The 18670-nt window shown below is 58.4% G+C and overlaps 2 protein-coding genes and 1 long non-coding RNA gene across 5 annotated transcripts in view; all 3 read right to left on the reverse strand.

The window, feature by feature from the left end:
- Window positions 1–5436, reverse strand: part of LOC121100522 — a 28053-nt gene extending 22617 nt beyond the window's left edge. The window contains exon 1 of the long non-coding RNA XR_005832277.1: window positions 5122–5436. This is a non-coding gene — a long non-coding RNA (uncharacterized LOC121100522). The remainder of the gene's footprint in view (window positions 1–5121) is intronic.
- A 119-nt stretch (window positions 5437–5555) lies between these two features.
- On the reverse strand, window positions 5556–15803 carry GATD3A (glutamine amidotransferase like class 1 domain containing 3A). 3 transcript variants are annotated; one of them, XM_040621845.1, is made up of 7 exons: window positions 15583–15801; window positions 15076–15128; window positions 13677–13790; window positions 12854–12973; window positions 9477–9569; window positions 7278–7434; window positions 5556–6125 (listed from the first exon to the last, which is right to left on the reverse strand). In XM_040621845.1, the coding sequence occupies exons 1-7, from the start codon at window positions 15709–15711 to the stop codon at window positions 5997–5999; spliced, it is 795 nt and encodes a 264-aa protein (XP_040477779.1). In that variant the 5' UTR covers window positions 15712–15801; the 3' UTR covers window positions 5556–5996. The 3 variants fall into 3 exon arrangements, with proteins under 3 accessions (XP_040477779.1, XP_040477780.1, XP_040477781.1); XM_040621846.1 differs by lacking the exon at window positions 13677–13790 and having other exon boundaries at window positions 15583–15803; XM_040621847.1 differs by lacking the exons at window positions 15076–15128; window positions 15583–15801 and adding an exon at window positions 14949–15059.
- Window positions 15804–17719: 1916 nt separating this feature from the next.
- The window catches only part of PWP2 (PWP2 small subunit processome component), a 15759-nt gene continuing 14808 nt past the window's right edge, over window positions 17720–18670 (reverse strand). The window contains exon 21 of the mRNA XM_040621844.1: window positions 17720–18283. Within this exon, the coding sequence (XP_040477778.1) occupies window positions 18112–18283 (172 nt within the window). The 3' untranslated portion in view covers window positions 17720–18111. The remainder of the gene's footprint in view (window positions 18284–18670) is intronic.

Consider the following 18670-nt stretch of genomic DNA (forward strand, 5'->3'; position numbering starts at 1 on the left):
AACACATGGATCAAAGAAGAAGTCTCAACAGAAATTTAAAAATATTTGGAACCAAATGAAAATCAAAATACAACTTAATCAAAATGTGTGAGATGCAGCAAAAACAGTGCTCAGAGGGAAATTTACAGCATCAGATGCATAGGTTAGAAGCGAAAAAAGATCTAAATGAATAATCTGAGCTTCCACCTTAGAAAACATGAAAAAGGAAAACATATTATAAATCCAAAGCAAACAAAAATAAGATACAATAAAAATCAGAGCAGAAATCAATGAAATAGAAAAAAAAAATCAATGAGACCAAAAGTTGGTCCTCTGAGAAAAATCAGCACAGATCCATGGACACTGGAAGGATAATGACCAAATACTATGGACAACTCGATGCCCACACATTTGGTAACTTGGGTGAATGGATCTGTTCCTTGAAAGACACAACCTGAAGAGGGCTGTATCTACTAAAGAAACTGAGTCAATAATTACTCACCTTCCAAAGCACCAGGCCCAGATGGGTTCACTGGTGAATTCTACCAAATATTTAAGGAAGAAATCATACCAATACTCTACAATATCTTTCAGAGGACGGAAGCAGAGAATATTTTCTAACTCATTCTATGAGAACAGCATTACCCAAATACCAAAACCAGATAAAGACAAGAAAACTATAGACCAACACCTCTCATGAACACGGATGCAAAAATCCTCAAGAAAATATTAGTGAATTGAATCCAAAAAGTATAAACAGAATTATATACCATGACCAAGTGGGATTTATCTTAGGTATGCAAGGCTGGTTCAGCATTTGAAAAACAAAATAATAGAGTCCATCACATGAACAGATTAAAGAAGAAAAATCACACGGTCATATCAATAGATGCAGAGAAAGCATCTGAGAAATCCCAACATCAATTTATGATAAAAGTCTCAGGAAATTAGAAATAGAGGGGAACTTCCGCAACTTGATAAAGAACACCTACAGCTAACATACTCAGTGGTGAGAAACTCAAAGCTTTTCCACTAAGATGACGTACAAGGCAAGGATGTCCCCTCTCCCCTCGCCTTTTCGACACTGTGCTGGAAGTCCTTGTTAACACAAGAAGGTAAGAAAATAAAAGAAAAGGTATACAGACTGGGAAGGAAAAAACAAAACTTTGTTCATGGCTGACACGATTATCTATATAGAAAACCCAAAAGAGTCAAAAAAAACCCTCCCGTTACAGCAATGTTGCTGGATACAAGGTTAATATACAACACACTGTTAGGAGGAACAAAGTCAAAATGCTGACACTACCCAACTCCAAGAATTACTACAAGGCCACCGTAATCAAGGTAGCTGGTGCTGGGGGTGGGGGCGGTAGGGTGCTGGTGACGGCATACGTAAATGAATCACAGGAAGGGAAGAAAGTCCAGAAATAGACCCACACAAATACAATCAACTAAACTTTGACAAAGAAGCAAAAGCAATACGCTGGTAAAATAGAGTCTATTCAACAGACGGTGCTGAAACAACTGGAAATCCACATGCAAAAGAAACGAATCCACAAAACTTAAATCAAAATGCGGCACAGGCACATATGTAAACTGCAGAACTCTAACCCTCCTGGAGAGTAACACACAAAACCTAGAAGGCCCGGATGGCGAGGCCTTTTTAGATACAACGGTGAAGCTACGATCTTTGAAAGACAACTGATGAGCTGGGATTCATTAACAGTAAAAACAACCGCGCTGCCAAAAACACCATCAAACGTGAGAAGACAAGCTACGGACTGGGAAAAACAACTGCAGGAGAAACACCTGAGAAAAGACTAATATCTACGAGAATTTTTTAAATTCAACAAAATGAAAAACATTTTAAAATGGGCAAAAAAATCCAAGACACTTCACCAAAGAATATGAGTGTATGAAAAGCTGCCCCACGTCACAGGTCACCGGGGAGCTGAAAATTAAAGCAGCGATGACACCGCTGCACACCTACGAGAACGGCCACAACCCGGAACACGGACACCGGCGAGCGCTGGCGAGGACGTGGCGCGGCAGGAGCGCTCACTCACGGCGGCTGGGAAAGCAGAGGACGCGGCCACCTCGGAAGGCGGTCTGGTGGTTTCTCACCACACGGAACACGCTCTTTCCACGCGACCCCGCGATCACGCTCCCCGGTGTTTCCCCAGAGGAGGTGAGAACACACGTCCACACAAAAACTTGCACACGCACGCTTACGGCAGCGTCACGCGTAACTGTCACACTCGGAAGCCACCAAGGTGCTCTTCAGCGGGTGGACGGACACCGGAACTGTCTATCCGGTCAACGGGAGAGTATCCAGCGCTGAGAGGAAATGAGCCATCACGCCACGAGGAGACACGGAGGGACCGTAAGCGCGAATCGCTAAGGGACGGGAGCCAGTCTGAGAAGGCCACGTCCTGTGTGACTCCAGAGACAGGACTCTGCGGCGAAGGCACGGCTGTGGAGACGGTGACGGGTCCGTGGCTGCAGGGGTGGTGGGGAGGAGGGATGAAGAGGAGGAGCACAGGAGACTTAGAGGGCAGACTACTCTGTACGATGCTGTAGCGGTGGATGCCTGTCATTACACGGAACGCACGCTGCCGAGAGGGAACCTCACGTACACGATGGACTCTGGGTGATGAGGTGTCAGTGTAGGTCCATTCATGGTCACAGATGCACAACTGAGGCGCAGGATGTGGACAGTGGGGGAGGCTGTGCATGTGCGGGGACAGCAGGTACACGGGAGATCTCTGTACTTCCCAGTTTGCTGTGAACCTAAGACTGCTCCAAAAACGAAGTCAATATAAAACAAATAAAAGTGCCGCCAAGGGAAGCCTCGCAGAAGAGAGCAATGGAGAAACAGCAGGTGCCCCAGTGGTGGGGACGGGCGAGGGAGGAGGCCCTGCGGCTGGGCTGAGGGCGGGCACCCGGACAGGACTCTGCACGAACCCCATACCCCATGCCGTGGCAGCAAGCCTCAGGGCCTCCAGCACCCAGCAGCAAGTTCATGCTGAGCCCACCACCCTTGGGGTTCCTTCCGTCTGCTTTCCTGGAAGCCCCAGTCCACACAAAGGACACGTGAAAAACCAGAACCATGTAGTGACAGACCACAAGCTCAAAAAGCAAGCCAGGGGGTGCAGGAAGCCCTCCGCGGGATGACGCGAAGGCAAGGAGCGGAGGGACAAGAGAGGTGAAGAGATGTCCCAGGGGGCAGAGTCTGAACCACAGGCATGCTCCTCGGCCTGGCCTCCGTGTCAAGGAGTTTCTGGGGACCACCGTCCACGGTCTTGTCACGGGCACCGGGCACATCACCCACACCCTCTGCTGCCCCACACCCGTGATGCGCTTGAACGAACTCTCTGGCCACGCCTGCTGGGCCTCCGTCTGGAATGTTCTTTACACACAGCCAGCCTCATCCCGTGTACCTGTTGCACCCCCTCCCCCCAGCTCTGGGACAGCATTCAGGAGGCACTCATTCGTTGTCACAAATAAATGACCGGACCCCCTCTGGTTCTGGCCTGCTGGGCCACCCTCTGGGCCTTCCCACACTTCAGTCTACTTCCCGAGCCCAGGCTCTAGCGCCGGTCTCTGTCCCTGACCTTCCGCCCCCTGGGGCTGCCGCCAACAGTTCGGCGAGCAGGGGCAAGGGTCTCTGGGCTCTGGCACACGGAAGCCACACACACTAGCATCACCGTATGTCATCACTGCGGCAGGATTTTAAGAGGAAAACAAGACATGCACGTGCCCTTTCAAACTGGGCGATCAGACATCTTTCCGAAAAGCCACAGGAGAGACCACGATGGGCCGCACACAGAGACCTGCGCGAATCTACCCCGTCACACGAGCATTTCTGTGGGGACTTGCCCTTGCGTCCCCCCTTCCCTCCCTGCTCACCCGCCCTTCCAGGGAAGCACAGCGAGAGGAGGGGACCCAGTCACGTCCGCTGGCGCTTCTAGAAGACGAACTGCAGAGCAGATGGATTCATCACCGCTGCTTCCAGATGAACTCCTGATGTGAAGGTGGAAGGCAGACGAGAGAGAAACAGGAAAGGCCGTCCTGACCTGGGGAGGACAGTCATCTTCAACAGAACACCACACACCGGAGAGGGCCGCGGACAGGCCTACACAAAAGCCAGTCTGCTCATCGAGGCCCCCTCGAAGGAGAACAGGCCACCGGGAGAAAGCACGCGTGACCCACGTCATTGACGGGGGACACAAAACCGGAACGCACACGTAGCTCCGATAACGAATCAGAACCCGAACACGTGCTTCGCCAAAGCAGACCGAAACGCAGGAAAAAATCGACAAAACGGCGATCGGCAACAGCAGACATCAGGGAGGCACCAGAGAAAACCAAGAGGCACACCGTCTACACCCGCTGGGCGGGGCCCTCGGGAAGCGGAGAAGGCCCGCCAGGCCCAAGTGCCACGTTGGCTGGGGGTGGCTGGGACGCCACTAAAGCCAAGCTCCAAACACCCTACAGCCCAGAGTTCCCACACCTGGACACGGCAACCGACATGCCCGTGAAACGTGCCAAAACACCTACAGGAACGTTCATACAGGCAGTGCTCACGTGACATGGGAAAGCCCCTGAAAGCCCCACTGGGGAACATGTCCCCAAGAGAAGCCACACAGCAAGGGTTCCCTGAGCACGGAGCCCAGTGTGCTCGGCCCTGGTCGGGGCAGGGAGAGCCTCTGCTCTCTGATCTCACAGCTGTGTTCGCTGTGACACCTCCCGGAGCTACACACTTGGGACCCAGGCACTCTTCCCTATGCACGCACACACATGCACACACATAGAAAGTGTTTCGACAGATGAGTTTCTTAGGAAGGAGACAGTTATCCTCAGTGAAAACACCTCTGACGGGCCCTAAGAGGCTGCCCAGGGCAAGGGCAATCCTGGTGCCTGCAGGTGGGCCGAGGGAGCTCCTGGTGCAGGGGGAGAAAGGCAGGCCCCCAGAGAACAGAGTTCCCATGGAAGATCAGACACGTCGAGGCCAGCTGACACAGACACCAGGTGGGCCGGGGGACAGGGTGGCATGGCATCAGGCATTACTGCCCCATCCACAGGCCCTGCTCCCCATGCTCCTGCCAGGCCCGGAAAGCCACAAGGCCCATCATCACTTACCTCTTAGGGCAGCCGGCGGGGGGGCTGTGCCTCTGCGTCCCGTTCCCAGGCCCAAACTAAACAGCCCACTCTGTGGACCCCAGCAGCTGTGTGTGGGGACACCCTCCCAGGGGTCACAGGACACGGACCAGAGGGGGAATGTGCTACAGCAGGGGAAGCCTGCACCACACTCCGGCTGCCGCCCGAGACGTCTCTCCCCAGGCAGACGCACACGCACGACAAGGGCCCCCAGCTGGTACTGCTGTGAGATGCTCTCCTGCTCCTTCATATGCACCTCACGTCGGCTGTTGCTCGTGGCCTGGAACCAACCCGACAGTCCCTACCCGACCACACAGGCCGAGCATCCGCAACTCCCCTTCCTTCCTGGAAAGCAGGAAACCTCGCTTACACACCTCACATGCCAGTGCCAGAAGGCGCGACACACAGCCGGTGAGTGTCCGTCTGGGAAAGCAGTTTATTCTCCCCGGACTCAGCCCCCGTTCCATCTTAGTACATATTTACTCCGAATTAGACAACTTTCAATTACCAGTAAGCACGAAAATTCGACTTCCTAACTACTAGATTCGAAAACTCAAACAAATTCTTCTCTCCCAAACACCAAGTATCCCAAGGCCAGCCAAACATGAGACAGTGGGGCGACGTCTCCCCCAATTCTCTTCCTGAAAAAGCAGGCCCCACTTTAGTCTCAGGTTACACAGGGAGCCCAGCCTCTGCGGTGTGGACGGAATGCCGCACACCAATCCACCCCTGACCCCAAGGATGCCTCTTCCGGCAGAAGATACCTAAGGAAAAGTGAATTCCTGCCCCGTGGCAAGCTGCAGGGCAAAACAGGCCACCAGCTCCACCTGGTGGACGACACGGGGCTTGCGGCGTGGTCACTTTCCACAGAGTTCCAGCACCTTCTTCACCATGGCCCCTATCCCGTCGTGGATGTGGTGGAGCTCCGCCTCGCACATGAAGGCCGGGGTCGTGACGACCTTGTTTTTCTGGTCCACGTGAGCTTCGTGCGCAGAAGTTATGGAAAAACGTCACCCAGCAAGGACAAGAGGATCACAGGTGTGAAGCATCCACCCTGGCCCCCGCCCCTGCCCCTCTCAGGGGAGCTCACAACGGGGGTTCCTCCTACTTCAGTCTCTGCCCATGGAGCCCCCGTTCTGCACTGCCTGCGCTCCACGACTGGAGGATGCAGTCCTCCCGATGTCAGTGCCCCAGGGCGGCCCACCCCACAGGACCCACAGCAACCCTGGAGCACGCAAAAGCATCTCAATTCTTNNNNGATCAAGAGCTAAAACAGAGAGCTCATCCATAGCAAGTGGCCAACCCAACCTGGGACCCTCCCTCTGCCCAAGCTGCACTCCTGTCCTCATCACCCAGACACCAGGCAGTCGCAAGCCTGGCCTTGCCCCCACGCTAACAACATGTGCCTTCCTGGGCCCGTTCCAGAGGCCACGCGGCCAGCCCCAGCCATACAGCTGCCAGCCTTGCCGGCCACTCCGCGCAGGAGGGAGTCGGAACGCTTCAGAGGAAGGCACCTTCCAGACAGATGCCCGGAGAGTCACGGTGTTGTCTCCGGCACCTTGTGGGACATCGTGCTGCTCTTCTCAACTCCGGCTCACGTAGAGTCTGGGTCCAGGTGCAGACCTGAAACGTGGTCAGCCTGTGGCCCGAGGCTCTGTGCGCCCAGCACTCGGGCACCCGCAGGATGATCAGGGGCCAATAACCACCAGGGATGGCTACCCATCCACACCGCCGAGGGAGTTTCCAGCCAAGCCAGGTAACCCCTGTACTTCTACTTCTTCCACCTGCAGCCTTTCCCCCACTGCAACCCTGGGGCGCATGCTTCCTCCCCTCCCGGCCAGGAACTCATTCCCATCAAGCCCGGGGCCGTCCACTCGCCTGACCAGACAGCCCAGTGGAGTTCCGGGCCTGGGCTGTGCCGCACACAGCAAGCATCCACCAGGCCAACCTGGATGCATGGCTCAGAGACGGGTACCTCACAGCATCGGGTGTGACACCTGTCACACACGTGCTCCCAGAAGCGCCCAGCAGCGCAGTTCCTAGTTCAAGAGGCTGCCTGCCCAGGGCAGTCCCCAAGGACCAGAAGAGAGGTCCCCAGTGCCACCTGCCACTGCCACCCTGGCTGCCGGAAAGGATATGGTCACTCCCTTCACACAGTGCTTGGCACCCAGGGCTTTGATGGCTTCTGCGGTCCCAGCGTAGGGCCACTTGCCGCCTTCTTCCTGTTCGTGGCCCACGGTGACCTCGACTCCGCGGAGCACTTTGGCCGCGAGGACAGGAGCAATGCAGCACAAACTGAAAAGTGAAGGACAGGGTCGGCTCAGGATTGTGCATGTGGCCGCCAGGCCCGGTGCACAGTAGGGCGTACCGAAGGAACGGAATTGACCTTGAGGATAAGCACAAACAGCAGCCGCTGAACCCATGGAGCGTGGGGTGTCGCACGTGACCTGAGCCTCAGCTCACCCCCCCACATGCTGCAGTCTCTGGGTGCCTGGGGGTCAGGCCCCAGCAAGAGAGCGGGGCTGCAGCAGGGCTACCCGCCATGGGGTCCGCAGAGAAGGGCTCAGATGGCAACAGTGGACTTAGGCCTGAGTTTCGGGGTGGCTTTCCACACAGCAACAGCTAACCCCAAGGGCACTGACCTCTCAGATGCCCTTCTCTGGAGAGGGGACCAGAAGCATCTCGTCGGGCCTGCGGGTGTGCCTGGCACCACAGCGGCCGCGGGCCCCTCCCAGGACAGCACCAAGCCCCACAACACCCACACACGGGCCATTGCCAAGGCCCCTGAGCCACGCGGTCTGTTCCTGGGCGCACTGGCCCTCGGGCTCCTACGAGGCTCTGCTCCCGCGAGGCCCTGAGGAGCGGCAGCACCAGGCCTCCAGGTGCCAGACCCTGCACCGGGGCCCAGCCACGGCGGGTGCGCTCGGGGGACGCGTGTGGCACCACCACACGGCTGCAGGCCGGGCCAGCCCGCCCTCCTGGGGGTGCACACATGCCGCCAGCGGCAGCCCGGCGCTCTCCCCCGGCCCAGCTCCAGCACGGCCTGTCTGCTTCTCCCGGGCTCGTCTGAACGGCTGTGTATGAGCTGCTCTAACGAGCCGCGAAAAAAAGACGTCAAAACACGCTTACGTTCCTTTGCAACCATCACGACCCTAAAACAATGAGCTTAGAGACCCGTGCGAGAAAATTTCCCTCGGCCACCAAGGAGGTAAAAAGTCATCGAACCTGGTGTCTCTGAAGCGTCCCGCGTGACAAGCCCGCACAGACACCTGGCAGCCAGCACGGGACGCACACAAACCAGCACCGCCGCCACCGGCCCTAAAGTCAGGCTGTTCTTGCAACCACCACCCGGGTCCCAGGCTGTGGACGCCAAAGCCGGCCCGAGCCACGTGCTGCAGACGGAGGCCCTCGCTGGCACTGCTCCTGCACCGAGGTCAGGGGACACACGAGCAAGGCGGCACAGCCATCGGACCGCTCACTCCCACCTGCGCTGGCGACACAGGGTCCTCCTTGGCACTCGCCCACATAAATGGGTGCTGCTCCAGTGACAGCGCTCTGGGAGGGAGAGGCAGGTGGCAGCGCCGTCACCCGCTTGCCGGGCGGCTCAGCACGGCGTCTTCCAAGCAGACGTGCTCCCAGCCTTCAGACCCTTCCGTGAGGAGGCGGCTCCCGCACAGTGACCCGGCAGGACTTCCGGTGAGTGACCTTCGCAGGGACTGTCCTAACATGGCCCTGCTCACCCAGCTGTCAGTAGGCTGGTGTGCTCCCACAGCGGCAACCCACTGTCTCCAGTGGTCTAGCAGAGCAGAGCTCCTGAGGGGGCTTCTCGAACCAGGGGACTCAGGCCGAGCCATCCACACGCACCAGCACGTTCACATGGACGAGCAACACACCGCGTTAGCGCAGGAGCGGGGCGGAGGGCAACCCCTGGGAGGTCGGCGCAGGCCAAGTCTGACAAGCTCAGGTCTGGTGCGCAATGGCTGTGCCAGTGGGTCTGGGTGTGCAGACAAGCATGAAGACCCTGGTGTGCAGTGAGCACGCCACCCTGGAGGACGGCAGCGGGAAGGGTGCTGACGGGTGACTGGTGCCAGCCCGCCCCAAGGGAGGACGGGAAGGCACACGCCAGGCGAGTGGAAAAGGTTCTAGAAAAGGCTCAGTCAGGGAAGGACTAACTGGGGAGCCTTCTAAAAGCCCTCCTTCCTGGTAAGTCACCAGGACAAATTACCGCGACCACAGAATTTTCCAAGCTGGAAGACACCTGTGACAGCACGTGAACCCCCCCCCAGTGTAAATAGCCTTAAGGACCACATGGCCCCGCCCTCCCCACCCCTACATACCCGATGGGCTTGCCGGCCTTGTGGAACTCCTTCAGGACTCGCTCCACGTCCTCATTGACTTTGCAGTCTTTCCCGTCCACGGCGAACGTGCTCCTACCACGAGAAGAGGCGTCCTCAGGTCTCACGGCTGGGGGTCCACGTGCCTAGGAAGCCTCCGACCCCACCCTGAAGATGTCCATGTGGCTCTGCTCACTCCCCTGAGACGAGCAGTTAACGCTCACGGACGTTGTTCGTCACGTAACTATGTATATAATATTTTCTACCTTTTAAAGCAGAAGGAAGCAAGCACAGCAGGGGAGAGGGCAGCAGAGAGGTGAGGAAGGGAAGCGGACCCCTGAGCGAGCCAAAGCCGGCAGGTGCGCGGGCTGCGGGTCACCCCCACGGGGTCCTCAGAGGTCAGCTCCGGAAGCCAAGGAGCAGCAAGACACGCCACAGGCCTAAAAGCTGTGACAGGCAAGCCGCGGACGAGGAAGAGAGGCGGGTCAGGAGACACGGCTGCTCGTAGCAGAACGAAAGCGGCTCAGGGGTGCGGACCGCCGCCCGCCCCAGAGCCGGCGGCCACGCACTGACACCTCTTCAGGAGCCAACTGGTGAGACCCAGCGAACACGCACTGTATCAAGAGCCCCGCCCTGGGTCTCCGCTCTGCGTACCTGGGAGCTCTACTGCAGCGTCGCGGGTGCGGGCCTGGGAGATGCGGGGGCGCCACGGAGCTCTGCCACCCCGCGGCGCTGACAGCCTCAGCGTGAGCACGCACTTCCAAACACACCACGTTTCACACTTCAAATACAAGTCCCCTATATCCCCCGAAAGCTGTCGGGCCCAAAGCGAGAACTGGAAACCACGAGTGTCCACGAGTTGGGTCGTCTACCCGACGGGATCTGCGTGTGCAGCTGTGAAGTGCGTGACAGGCCAACAAGCTGCACCGTTCGTGATAAACACAACGTACAGAACAGCCAGCTGAACAGGCCTCTGTCTGGTTACGCTTGTTTGTTTTAAAAGATTTATCTTAGAGAGAGAGCGAGAATGTGTGCGTGTGCGCACAGAGGGGAGGAACAGAGGGAGAGGGAGAGAGACTCCCAAGCCAACTCCCAGTGAGCGCAGAGCCCAGCATGGAGCTCCATCTCACGAGCCCAAGATCACAACCTGAGCCGAAATCAAGAGCTGAACACTGAACCGACTGCACCAGCCACGCGCCCCTGGTTAGACTTCTAACACAACCACACGGGTCTCTCTCGGGAAGTACACGTGAACGGGAGACAGTGCAAGGATGGGCCTGAGGTCCCAACAGGAGAAAGCGAGTTCCCACTGTGCACGTCTGTCCCCAGCGACCCCACCTGCCGCTCCTTGCTGCGTGTGCAAGACACAACCAACGGCCACAGCAGCCACGGCTAAGGAGACCAACCACACAGGGCCGGCCTGTCTTCTGGAAAGGTCGGGAAGAATGGGGCCAGCGACCTAAGCCACAGCTGCCCCAAAGAAGCGTGAACTCACAGACATGAGCGCAGACCCAGGCCAACACTCCGTTGAATGCAGAGCGAAGACCCGCCAACAGCCCAGCGCACACCCCACGTGGGCTTCGCCGTCAGCCGCGCCACAGACACACCACCAGCGGATCCCAGAAGTGCCGTCACCCCAGGAGAGGTGCGAACGGTCAGAGACAAGGCTCAGCTTCCCAAGGAAGAGACCCTGGTCCTGGCAGAAGTGAAGCCCAGGGGAGACAGGCCATTCTCTGCCACCTACTGCCAAGTAGTGCGTGAAGGTGGCGGCGACATGGGCAGTTCACCGGAAGGGCTGGTTTGTGGAAGACAAAGCGGACGTGAAGGGGAGGCAGGGCTCTCAGCAGGAGGAAGGAGTATGGGAACCGCCTCCAGGGGCCGCAAAACACCGGGCTGGGGTCTGGACAAAGCCACTCCCGTGTCTGCAGGCCATGGGGAGCCATGAGGTGTCGGAACATGACAGGGAGCCTACCCGCCTGCGCCCCTCACTTGCGGGTGCAGGGCACGCAGACACAGCCAGCCAGAATGCCGCCGCACCGCTGCAGGGGAACGGCACCCACCAGCTAAGCCACGGGGCGGGGGCAGCGAGCACAAGTGTCCAAAGCGTTTGGCTTGAACCCTGCCCACCCCCACGCCCTGAACACAAGGAGTCCACAGGGAGGTGCAGTTGACAGACGACAGTTCAGCTTAGAGGAAGCAGCTCTGACCACTGACAGGACATTCTGGCACGAGTCTCGGGCCAGCAAGAGGGAGGTCTGTGGTTCAATACAGACAAAATTCCCAGGGGAGGTCAGAGAAGGGTACTGGGGCAGGAGGGGAGACTCCACAAAGGAGCAGCTGGGAAGAGGGCCTGGCTAGTTCCCACAGTGCTCACAGAGAACTTGAGAGCGGGGAGAAGAAGGAGCACCAGGGCCCATCACAGGAAGCAGTGGTGAGCAGAGACCTTCGAGAGGAGACCCAGACCGCACAGCAAAGAAACCCAAGGGGGGCCGCTGGCCAAGGCTGTGCGGTGAGGGTGCAGGCGGCACCCAGCACCCACCTGGTCTGGGAGGGAAGGGGTAGGAGCAGGGAGGTGGAGGGCTGGGGTGGCTGCCCGAGCTCACAGCCAGGCAATGCATCAGGGGCCCCTGGCTGTGGGCCAGAGCGCACGGCTCGTCTGTGATACAGGAAAACGCTCCACTTGCAGCCCAATCTGCTGGTTTCCATTGAAACCTGCTGTCCAGGCTGTTTTCCCTACTAGGGTCCCCATCTGAACCCCCAAGCATGGGGTGCAGCTGCTTCCGGTCTTCCCACGCTAGCTGTGGTGAGGCCGCCTTGGAAGGGATGTGCTGGGACAGTAAGGCCAGCGCAGAAGCGCAGAGAACTTCCGTGAGGCACACAGAAAGAAGAGGTGGAGAAATGAGAATAGAAAGAGGACCTGAAACCCAAAGGACATCACGCTGGCATGGTGACAGCTTGAGGTCCAGCTACAACGGCAATGACCCAGGGAACAAAACAAGAAAGGACTCCCTCCCTCCAGTCAGGACCAGCCTCCACACGGCCCACCAGAAAAGCGGGTTCCCCGCTGCAAGGTCCGCGGAAGAGGTGGTGTCCACGAGGAACACGTACGGGGATGCAGGTCCTGACATGACGAGAGCAGCTGGCCCAGTGGTTAGATCAGAGGCAGCCCACGCCCCCCAGCAGTGGCGGGTACCGGCAGCACTCAGCAGGAAGGGACGTGCTCACGCTCCACCCGAGCCCCACGCTACCACAGTGCCTGTCACAGAGCAGCTCCGTGCAGCCTCTGGGCCCTCAGGCCCCGCAGTGGCTCACGTGGCCACCCATCCCCACCTCCCGCTGCGTTACAGGTGAAAAGCAGACCCCAGAGCTCCAACACGTACAGGTTTTTGGCGGCTCCAAAGCCTCCAGGGAAGATGGCAGCGTCGTGATTGTCTGCACTGAGCCTGGCCAGGTCCGTGATCTTGCCGCGGGCGATCCTGGCGGACTCTGTCAGGACATTCCTGGGAGAGAACAGAGAGAGGCCTAAAGCCAGCGTCAGCGTGCAGAGGGCAGAGCGGGGCACGTGGAGGCCACCGCACAAGCAGGACACATGTCCTCAGCCCCAGGGAAGGCATAGGCACGTGCACTGAAGGCCGGAGCCTAGGAAAGAGAACTAGCCCCTCACAGCATCTGAAGCACTTAGTCCTGGGGACTGACGAAAACAGGACAGGCATGGGAAAGTCAAGGTACCACACAGAGTGAGGGAAGCAACCTGGAGTCAGCCACAGCAGGTGCGACCTCCCCCAAGCTGCACAGCCCAGGGCCCAGGTTCTAGGTAGGAAGACAAAGCCTGGCCAACGGGGGCACGTAGCTCCCAGGAGACAGGGCTCTCCCTGTCTGGACCCTGCAGCTGGAGCAAGACGGGAGGGGCAAGAGGGATCTCAGTGCATGCCGAGACTGCATGAACCTCAGGGACAGAAATGCTCAAAGACCGGGGCCCCAGCGGGCAGGAGGCAGGGGTCCAAGCTGAGCCACACGGCATGTGGTCATAAAACACAGGCAGGAGGACCTGTGGTAGGCGTTAGAAGGTGACAAGCCGCATCAAGCACTGTCACATGTCACAGAACAGCCTGGAACGCCGCCAGATTCACAGCCAGAACAAAGCAACCATGCACACAGCTTCTCAGGGAGCTTCCAGCAAGGTGAGAGGGGCAGGACCCACACCTCGTTTCACTCTCAGAAGGCTGCCCCTTGGTGTGGTCAACCACGTGCATCTGAGGGATGTCAGGAGCAAAGATCTGGACCTCGGCCCCACCACGACTCAGGTGAACCAGCACCCTGCACAGAAGGAAATCAGACAGGCTCTGAGACATACCCGACCCAGGTTCCCTGTTACCACGCTCCTGCGAGCAGGCCTTCTGCCGAGCGCCCCCTATACACACCCTACGTATGGTACCAACCGCAGCAGCTTTACAGAAAGCCACGGTAGGCTTGCCGGTGACCCACACGTCCACAATTAGGATTCACTGTCACCGAACTAGCCTGCGGAGCCCAGCTGGTCCTCAAACTCCCTTTACAACCTGGGGTGCAGGGGACCGGTGACTCGACGGGTCACAGCCTGGATGTCTAGCTTCCCAGGCTGCTTCGGGGGGCTCTTCCTCCCCTAAACCAATCGATGCAGAGCTGGAGGAGCTGAGTCGGGCTTTGGTCAGGATAGTGAGTTCAAGTCCTGCTCTGTCCCACCTTTCCGGTCACAGCCAAAGAGCTGGGGGAGAGACATGCAGGTCTCTTTGAGGGCTGCTCTGTGCCAGAACATGTCCACATCTGTTCCAGACCCGGACTCTCACCATCCCCCTTAAGAGGAGGTGGCATGAGAGGCATGAGCGGGTAGGGCCAGACCACCCTGGCACTCAGACTCTGCTCCTTTCAACCTGCAGGGCTCTCCACACGCGGCTCCGTGCCCATGCCGTCCACCAGCTACCCTGTGCTTCTACGTTCTCATGCCCCCACCCCGAGCCCCCATCTGGAAGCTCTCCTAGCCCTCAACTGCCCATTAGCTCTGCACACTCCGAAGTCCACTGCATGCCCAGTGCTCATGCCGGGACCCGAGGTTAGCCGCAGGCTGGGAGGGGCCTCGGGCTGCTCTGGGCACCTACACTGGTACACACGGCCCTACACGTGGGAGGGGCGTGTTCCCCAGCCATGCGCTACCTCTCCCCTCCAACCTACCCCAGACCTGACAACGCCTTCCACTCCTGCCCACAAATACCTTTTCTGATAAAATAAAAAAACAGTACAAACATCTGAGCAATAGTTGAGAAATCACATCGAACAAACTGTCTAGAGCCGAGGGCGGCTCAACACCTTAAAATCACACTAGAGCCGAGAATGAGAATGCAGACTCCCGCGGACTTCAACGTGAACCAGCGGGTGTTAACAACACCAGAAGCATTCGGTGGTTATCTCTGGGGGACAAGGCCACGAAAGGTACTTAACAGGCTTATCCAGCGGCTCCTTGCACCTCACACAAGCGAATGTTTCCTGCTCACTCATTTCTGCCTGTCTAATCAGACGAAGGATCTCCAAACGGTTCAGGAAAAGGCAACGTCCCCTAACGGCTTACGCTGAGGCCTCGTGGAGCTCAGTCCCATCGTAGACTCCGCAACCAGACAGCACCTGGGGGGGAGCGGGGGTCAAGAGGGAGTCCACCTGGAGGCAGCTGGCCTGGCAGAGGGGGGTAAAGAAGGAGGGGTCTAGAGGGGAGAAGGGAGCTGGCATTGGAGGGATAGAGGTGAGAAGGCTCCGACTTTGGGCAGGGGTGGGGCTGCGGGTCAGAGGACCAGCCGGGGCGGGGTGGGGGGGGGCGGGGAGGCTGACCTGGGGGGCGGGTATGACTTGGGATCCGACCTCGGGCGCGGGTGGAGGGAGTGGTTAGAGAGCTGGGGGAGGGGAGATGGTGGCGGGGGCGAGGTTGGTTAGGGAGCCCGCCTGGGGAGGGCACGGGGAGGAGAGGGGGCTCGACCTCGGGCGGGGCGGGGGCGGAGGGGGTTAGGGGGCCTGCCTGGGGGAAGGCAGGGGGCCGACCCCGGCGGTAGCCCCGCCCCCAGGCCCGCCTCCGGCGTCCACTTACCAGCGCGACCCTGGCCCCCGGGCGCGGCGCGGAGCTGTGGAGGGTCGCGCGCGCGGTGGACGCATGAAGCGGCGCGAACGAGGAGGCCGCCAGTAGCCTAGACACAACCAGGGCCCTGACCGCCGCCATGACTGCGCGGGGACAGTGGGTCGCAGGGTCACGCGCGCACAGAGCCCGGCGCGCTCCGCCCGGCCGCACTCCCGCGAACGCGCCGGTGGGCGGAGCCGCGCCTGCGCATAGCCGCCCCCCCATCCCGTGCTGTCAGCTCTCCGCTGGCAGCGCGCACCCCGAGGTGCGCAGCCGGCCTCCCTGCTCTAAATCATTGCCAACGGGAGGTGGGAGAGTCCCTCCATGTGCTAGCTGGGGTTCTTCCGTTGAAAACCTCTAGGTGTTACCCAGGAGTCAGTTCGCGGGAGACGGCTGCATAAATTATCACACTTTCCTTTAATCTATCCATTTTCAACCTAACAACGGGTGTTCAAGGTAATTTAAATGGCCACTGTTGGAGGTCACTGGGGAACTGCAGACACATTGGACATTTCAACGCAAGGCTGTCCGTGTCACTGATATTAAAACTGTTCCACTTTTAAACGTCTACAGTTAACCTCTGCACCGTGATCCTTCTGGGAAGCAAGAATAACACGCTGTAGAGCACGAGCTGGGACAGGCACAGTCTTCCTTCCTGAACCTTCGTCCCGGATCCCTCCATTTCTACAGATGGACCCAGGACGCCCATTCTCACGCCTTTCCCTGCGGCTGGGAATTCTGCCATGGGGATCCTGGCTTCTCACGGCTCCTGGGGGACCAGGCAGTCCACCCATCTCTCTCCTCAGTGTCACGTCCGGAACAGGAGCTGGTAAGAGTGCTGGGATCACGGCGGCAATGCTAACATGCACTAGGTCTGCTCCTCTTTCAGGAAGGTAAGGCTACACGCAGATTCCGACTCAGCTGGGCTGGAAGCCAAGGCCCTGCCTCTCCACCAAGCCCCATGGCAGGCGCAGCTGCTGCCAGGCCTTGAGCATGCAGGAGGCTGCACAGCTCCGGGACCTGCAGAGCCTCCGCCTCCCGGTCGTCTGCACCTCTGGGTCTGCTCAGCTGCACTGAACCTTACAAATGAAACTGATAGTTTTACCAACGAATATGTATCCACTGGGGAATGGCAGAGAATTACAGCCGGTGAAAAGGAACCTGCAGGAAAACTGAAAGCACTGGCAAGTCAGAACAGGGCAGACGAGGCTCTTTTATAGAGGAAAGGGAGGCTGGGGTTGTTGTAAAAGCAAAGTCCACTGGAGTAAACTGGCAGCTGGAAGTGTAGTGGCCTCTCACTGCCTTGGCTGTGACATCTCTCATTGGTTGGGCTGCCCCGGGGGTGGGGGGGGGGACACACACACACCTTCCTTCCTCCATTGGATCTGCAGGTGCACAGGAGGGACCCAGCTGAGGGCTCCCCCTGCTGGCCTCCAGACTGCACTCTAAAGAAGAGTTCCTTTTGTCAATTTTCAGGACCTCAATGGGCGCACGTGAACTTATCAAAAAGTTGGTTAGACCAGTGTTGCAGTCTCAGCTATGTGGAGGTGCTGTGGGCATAGACACCCAGTGACAGCAGGGGCTGAGCACACGCACCATGGGTGCAAAGCCCGGGTCACAGGCCCCAGGAGTGAGCGCGGGCCGCCTGGGGAGCTGGGAAGCACCTCTGGGAAGCCCCACGCTGGGACCAAGCAGACGCCGTGCCTGCCCGCTGTCAGGAAGGTGCTGCACCCAGCTGGGTCCCATTTTCCTGCTCCTGGATGCAGGCTGTCACCACCAAGCCCCGGGGACCAGGGACGGGGGGAGCTGGCAGGAAAGAGCAGCTCATCTCCTCCATGCGTCCCTGCAGAGCTGGCGCAGGAAGTCTGAGTGAGCTCCCCAAGATCACCATCCAGTCCCAGCCCTAGGGATCCCCAGGCTTCCCTCTCTAAGATCAGAGTGCAGAGACTCTGGGGGCAGGCAGCCAGGGCTGGGGGCCATGCAGGCTGGGGCGTGGTGGGCACTCCAGCTGCCCTGCTCACCCATTCCCCTGGCACAGAGAGGCCAAAAGGCAGTGACCCCGATTCCCCTGCATGACCCAGGATACAGTGTAAATACTTTCAATTCAGAGTTCAGATTTAACCCATACTTTTATCATAGAAAACCTCGTTTTTTTCATCTCTAAATCTATCAAAACTGTATTAAAAATATAAATAGCAGTCATACAAAGTTCGAGTCTATAAAAATGAACCCATTCACCTCCCTAGAGAGGCGTTTTCAACAGATGTGCAACGTTCATCTCTGCTCACACTGTTCATTTCTGCCGGGCCCATGTGCCAAGCCCGGGGAGCGGGCGGCTGGCTCCGGCACGGCAGCCATGTTGGGGGCCACAGGAAGAGTGAGTCCTCCATGTCAGTGTCTCTGCACTGCCCTCCCACTCGCTTCCAGGGCCCAGGCCGCGGGGCTCTGTCTCTTCAGGGATCTTAACCGAAACAAGCGGGGTTGGGAACGTGGCGGGGGGCCCTACACCAGCTGCCCGGCCCCGTCCACCTGGCCTGAGCCGAGCAGGTGCAGAGTGTCGTCATCGGACGCATCTGCTTCCTCGTCGCTTCCCAGCGGTTCTGAGGGGCGCTTCAGGCCCCGCTGCTTGGACACCGCCAGAGCGTACTGGATGTTATAGCGGTTCCAGTCACAGCTGTTGAAAGTGAACAGAAGTCCCGTCAGCAAGAGCGACAGCTTTTCTCTCCTATCAAGACTGGCTCACCGGCACCCAAGCACCTTCTCTGTGACCCCAAAAGCAACCGGCCACAGATGACCCACACAGCCTTCGCGGTCCCACCAGACACCGAGGAAAGGCCTGGTGCACAGCTTCACGCCGTTTGAGAGCACAGAGGGACACCCAGACTCAGTTAATTCCCCACATGAACTACGTAAAGCGAAAACTCACACCCCCGTTTCCGTGTAGGAAACCACCTAGTAAGAATGAGCTAAAGGTAAAGGACCATCGAGGGACCCACCATCCCTGCGGGAAACCTCAAACAAAATGCAGGTTTGGCAACATAACTGGAACCCCCCCCCCCCC

This window comes from Ursus maritimus, unplaced genomic scaffold (genome assembly GCF_017311325.1).
Source record: "Ursus maritimus isolate PB19 unplaced genomic scaffold, ASM1731132v1 scaffold_4, whole genome shotgun sequence".
Taxonomy (NCBI): Eukaryota; Metazoa; Chordata; class Mammalia; order Carnivora; family Ursidae; genus Ursus; species Ursus maritimus.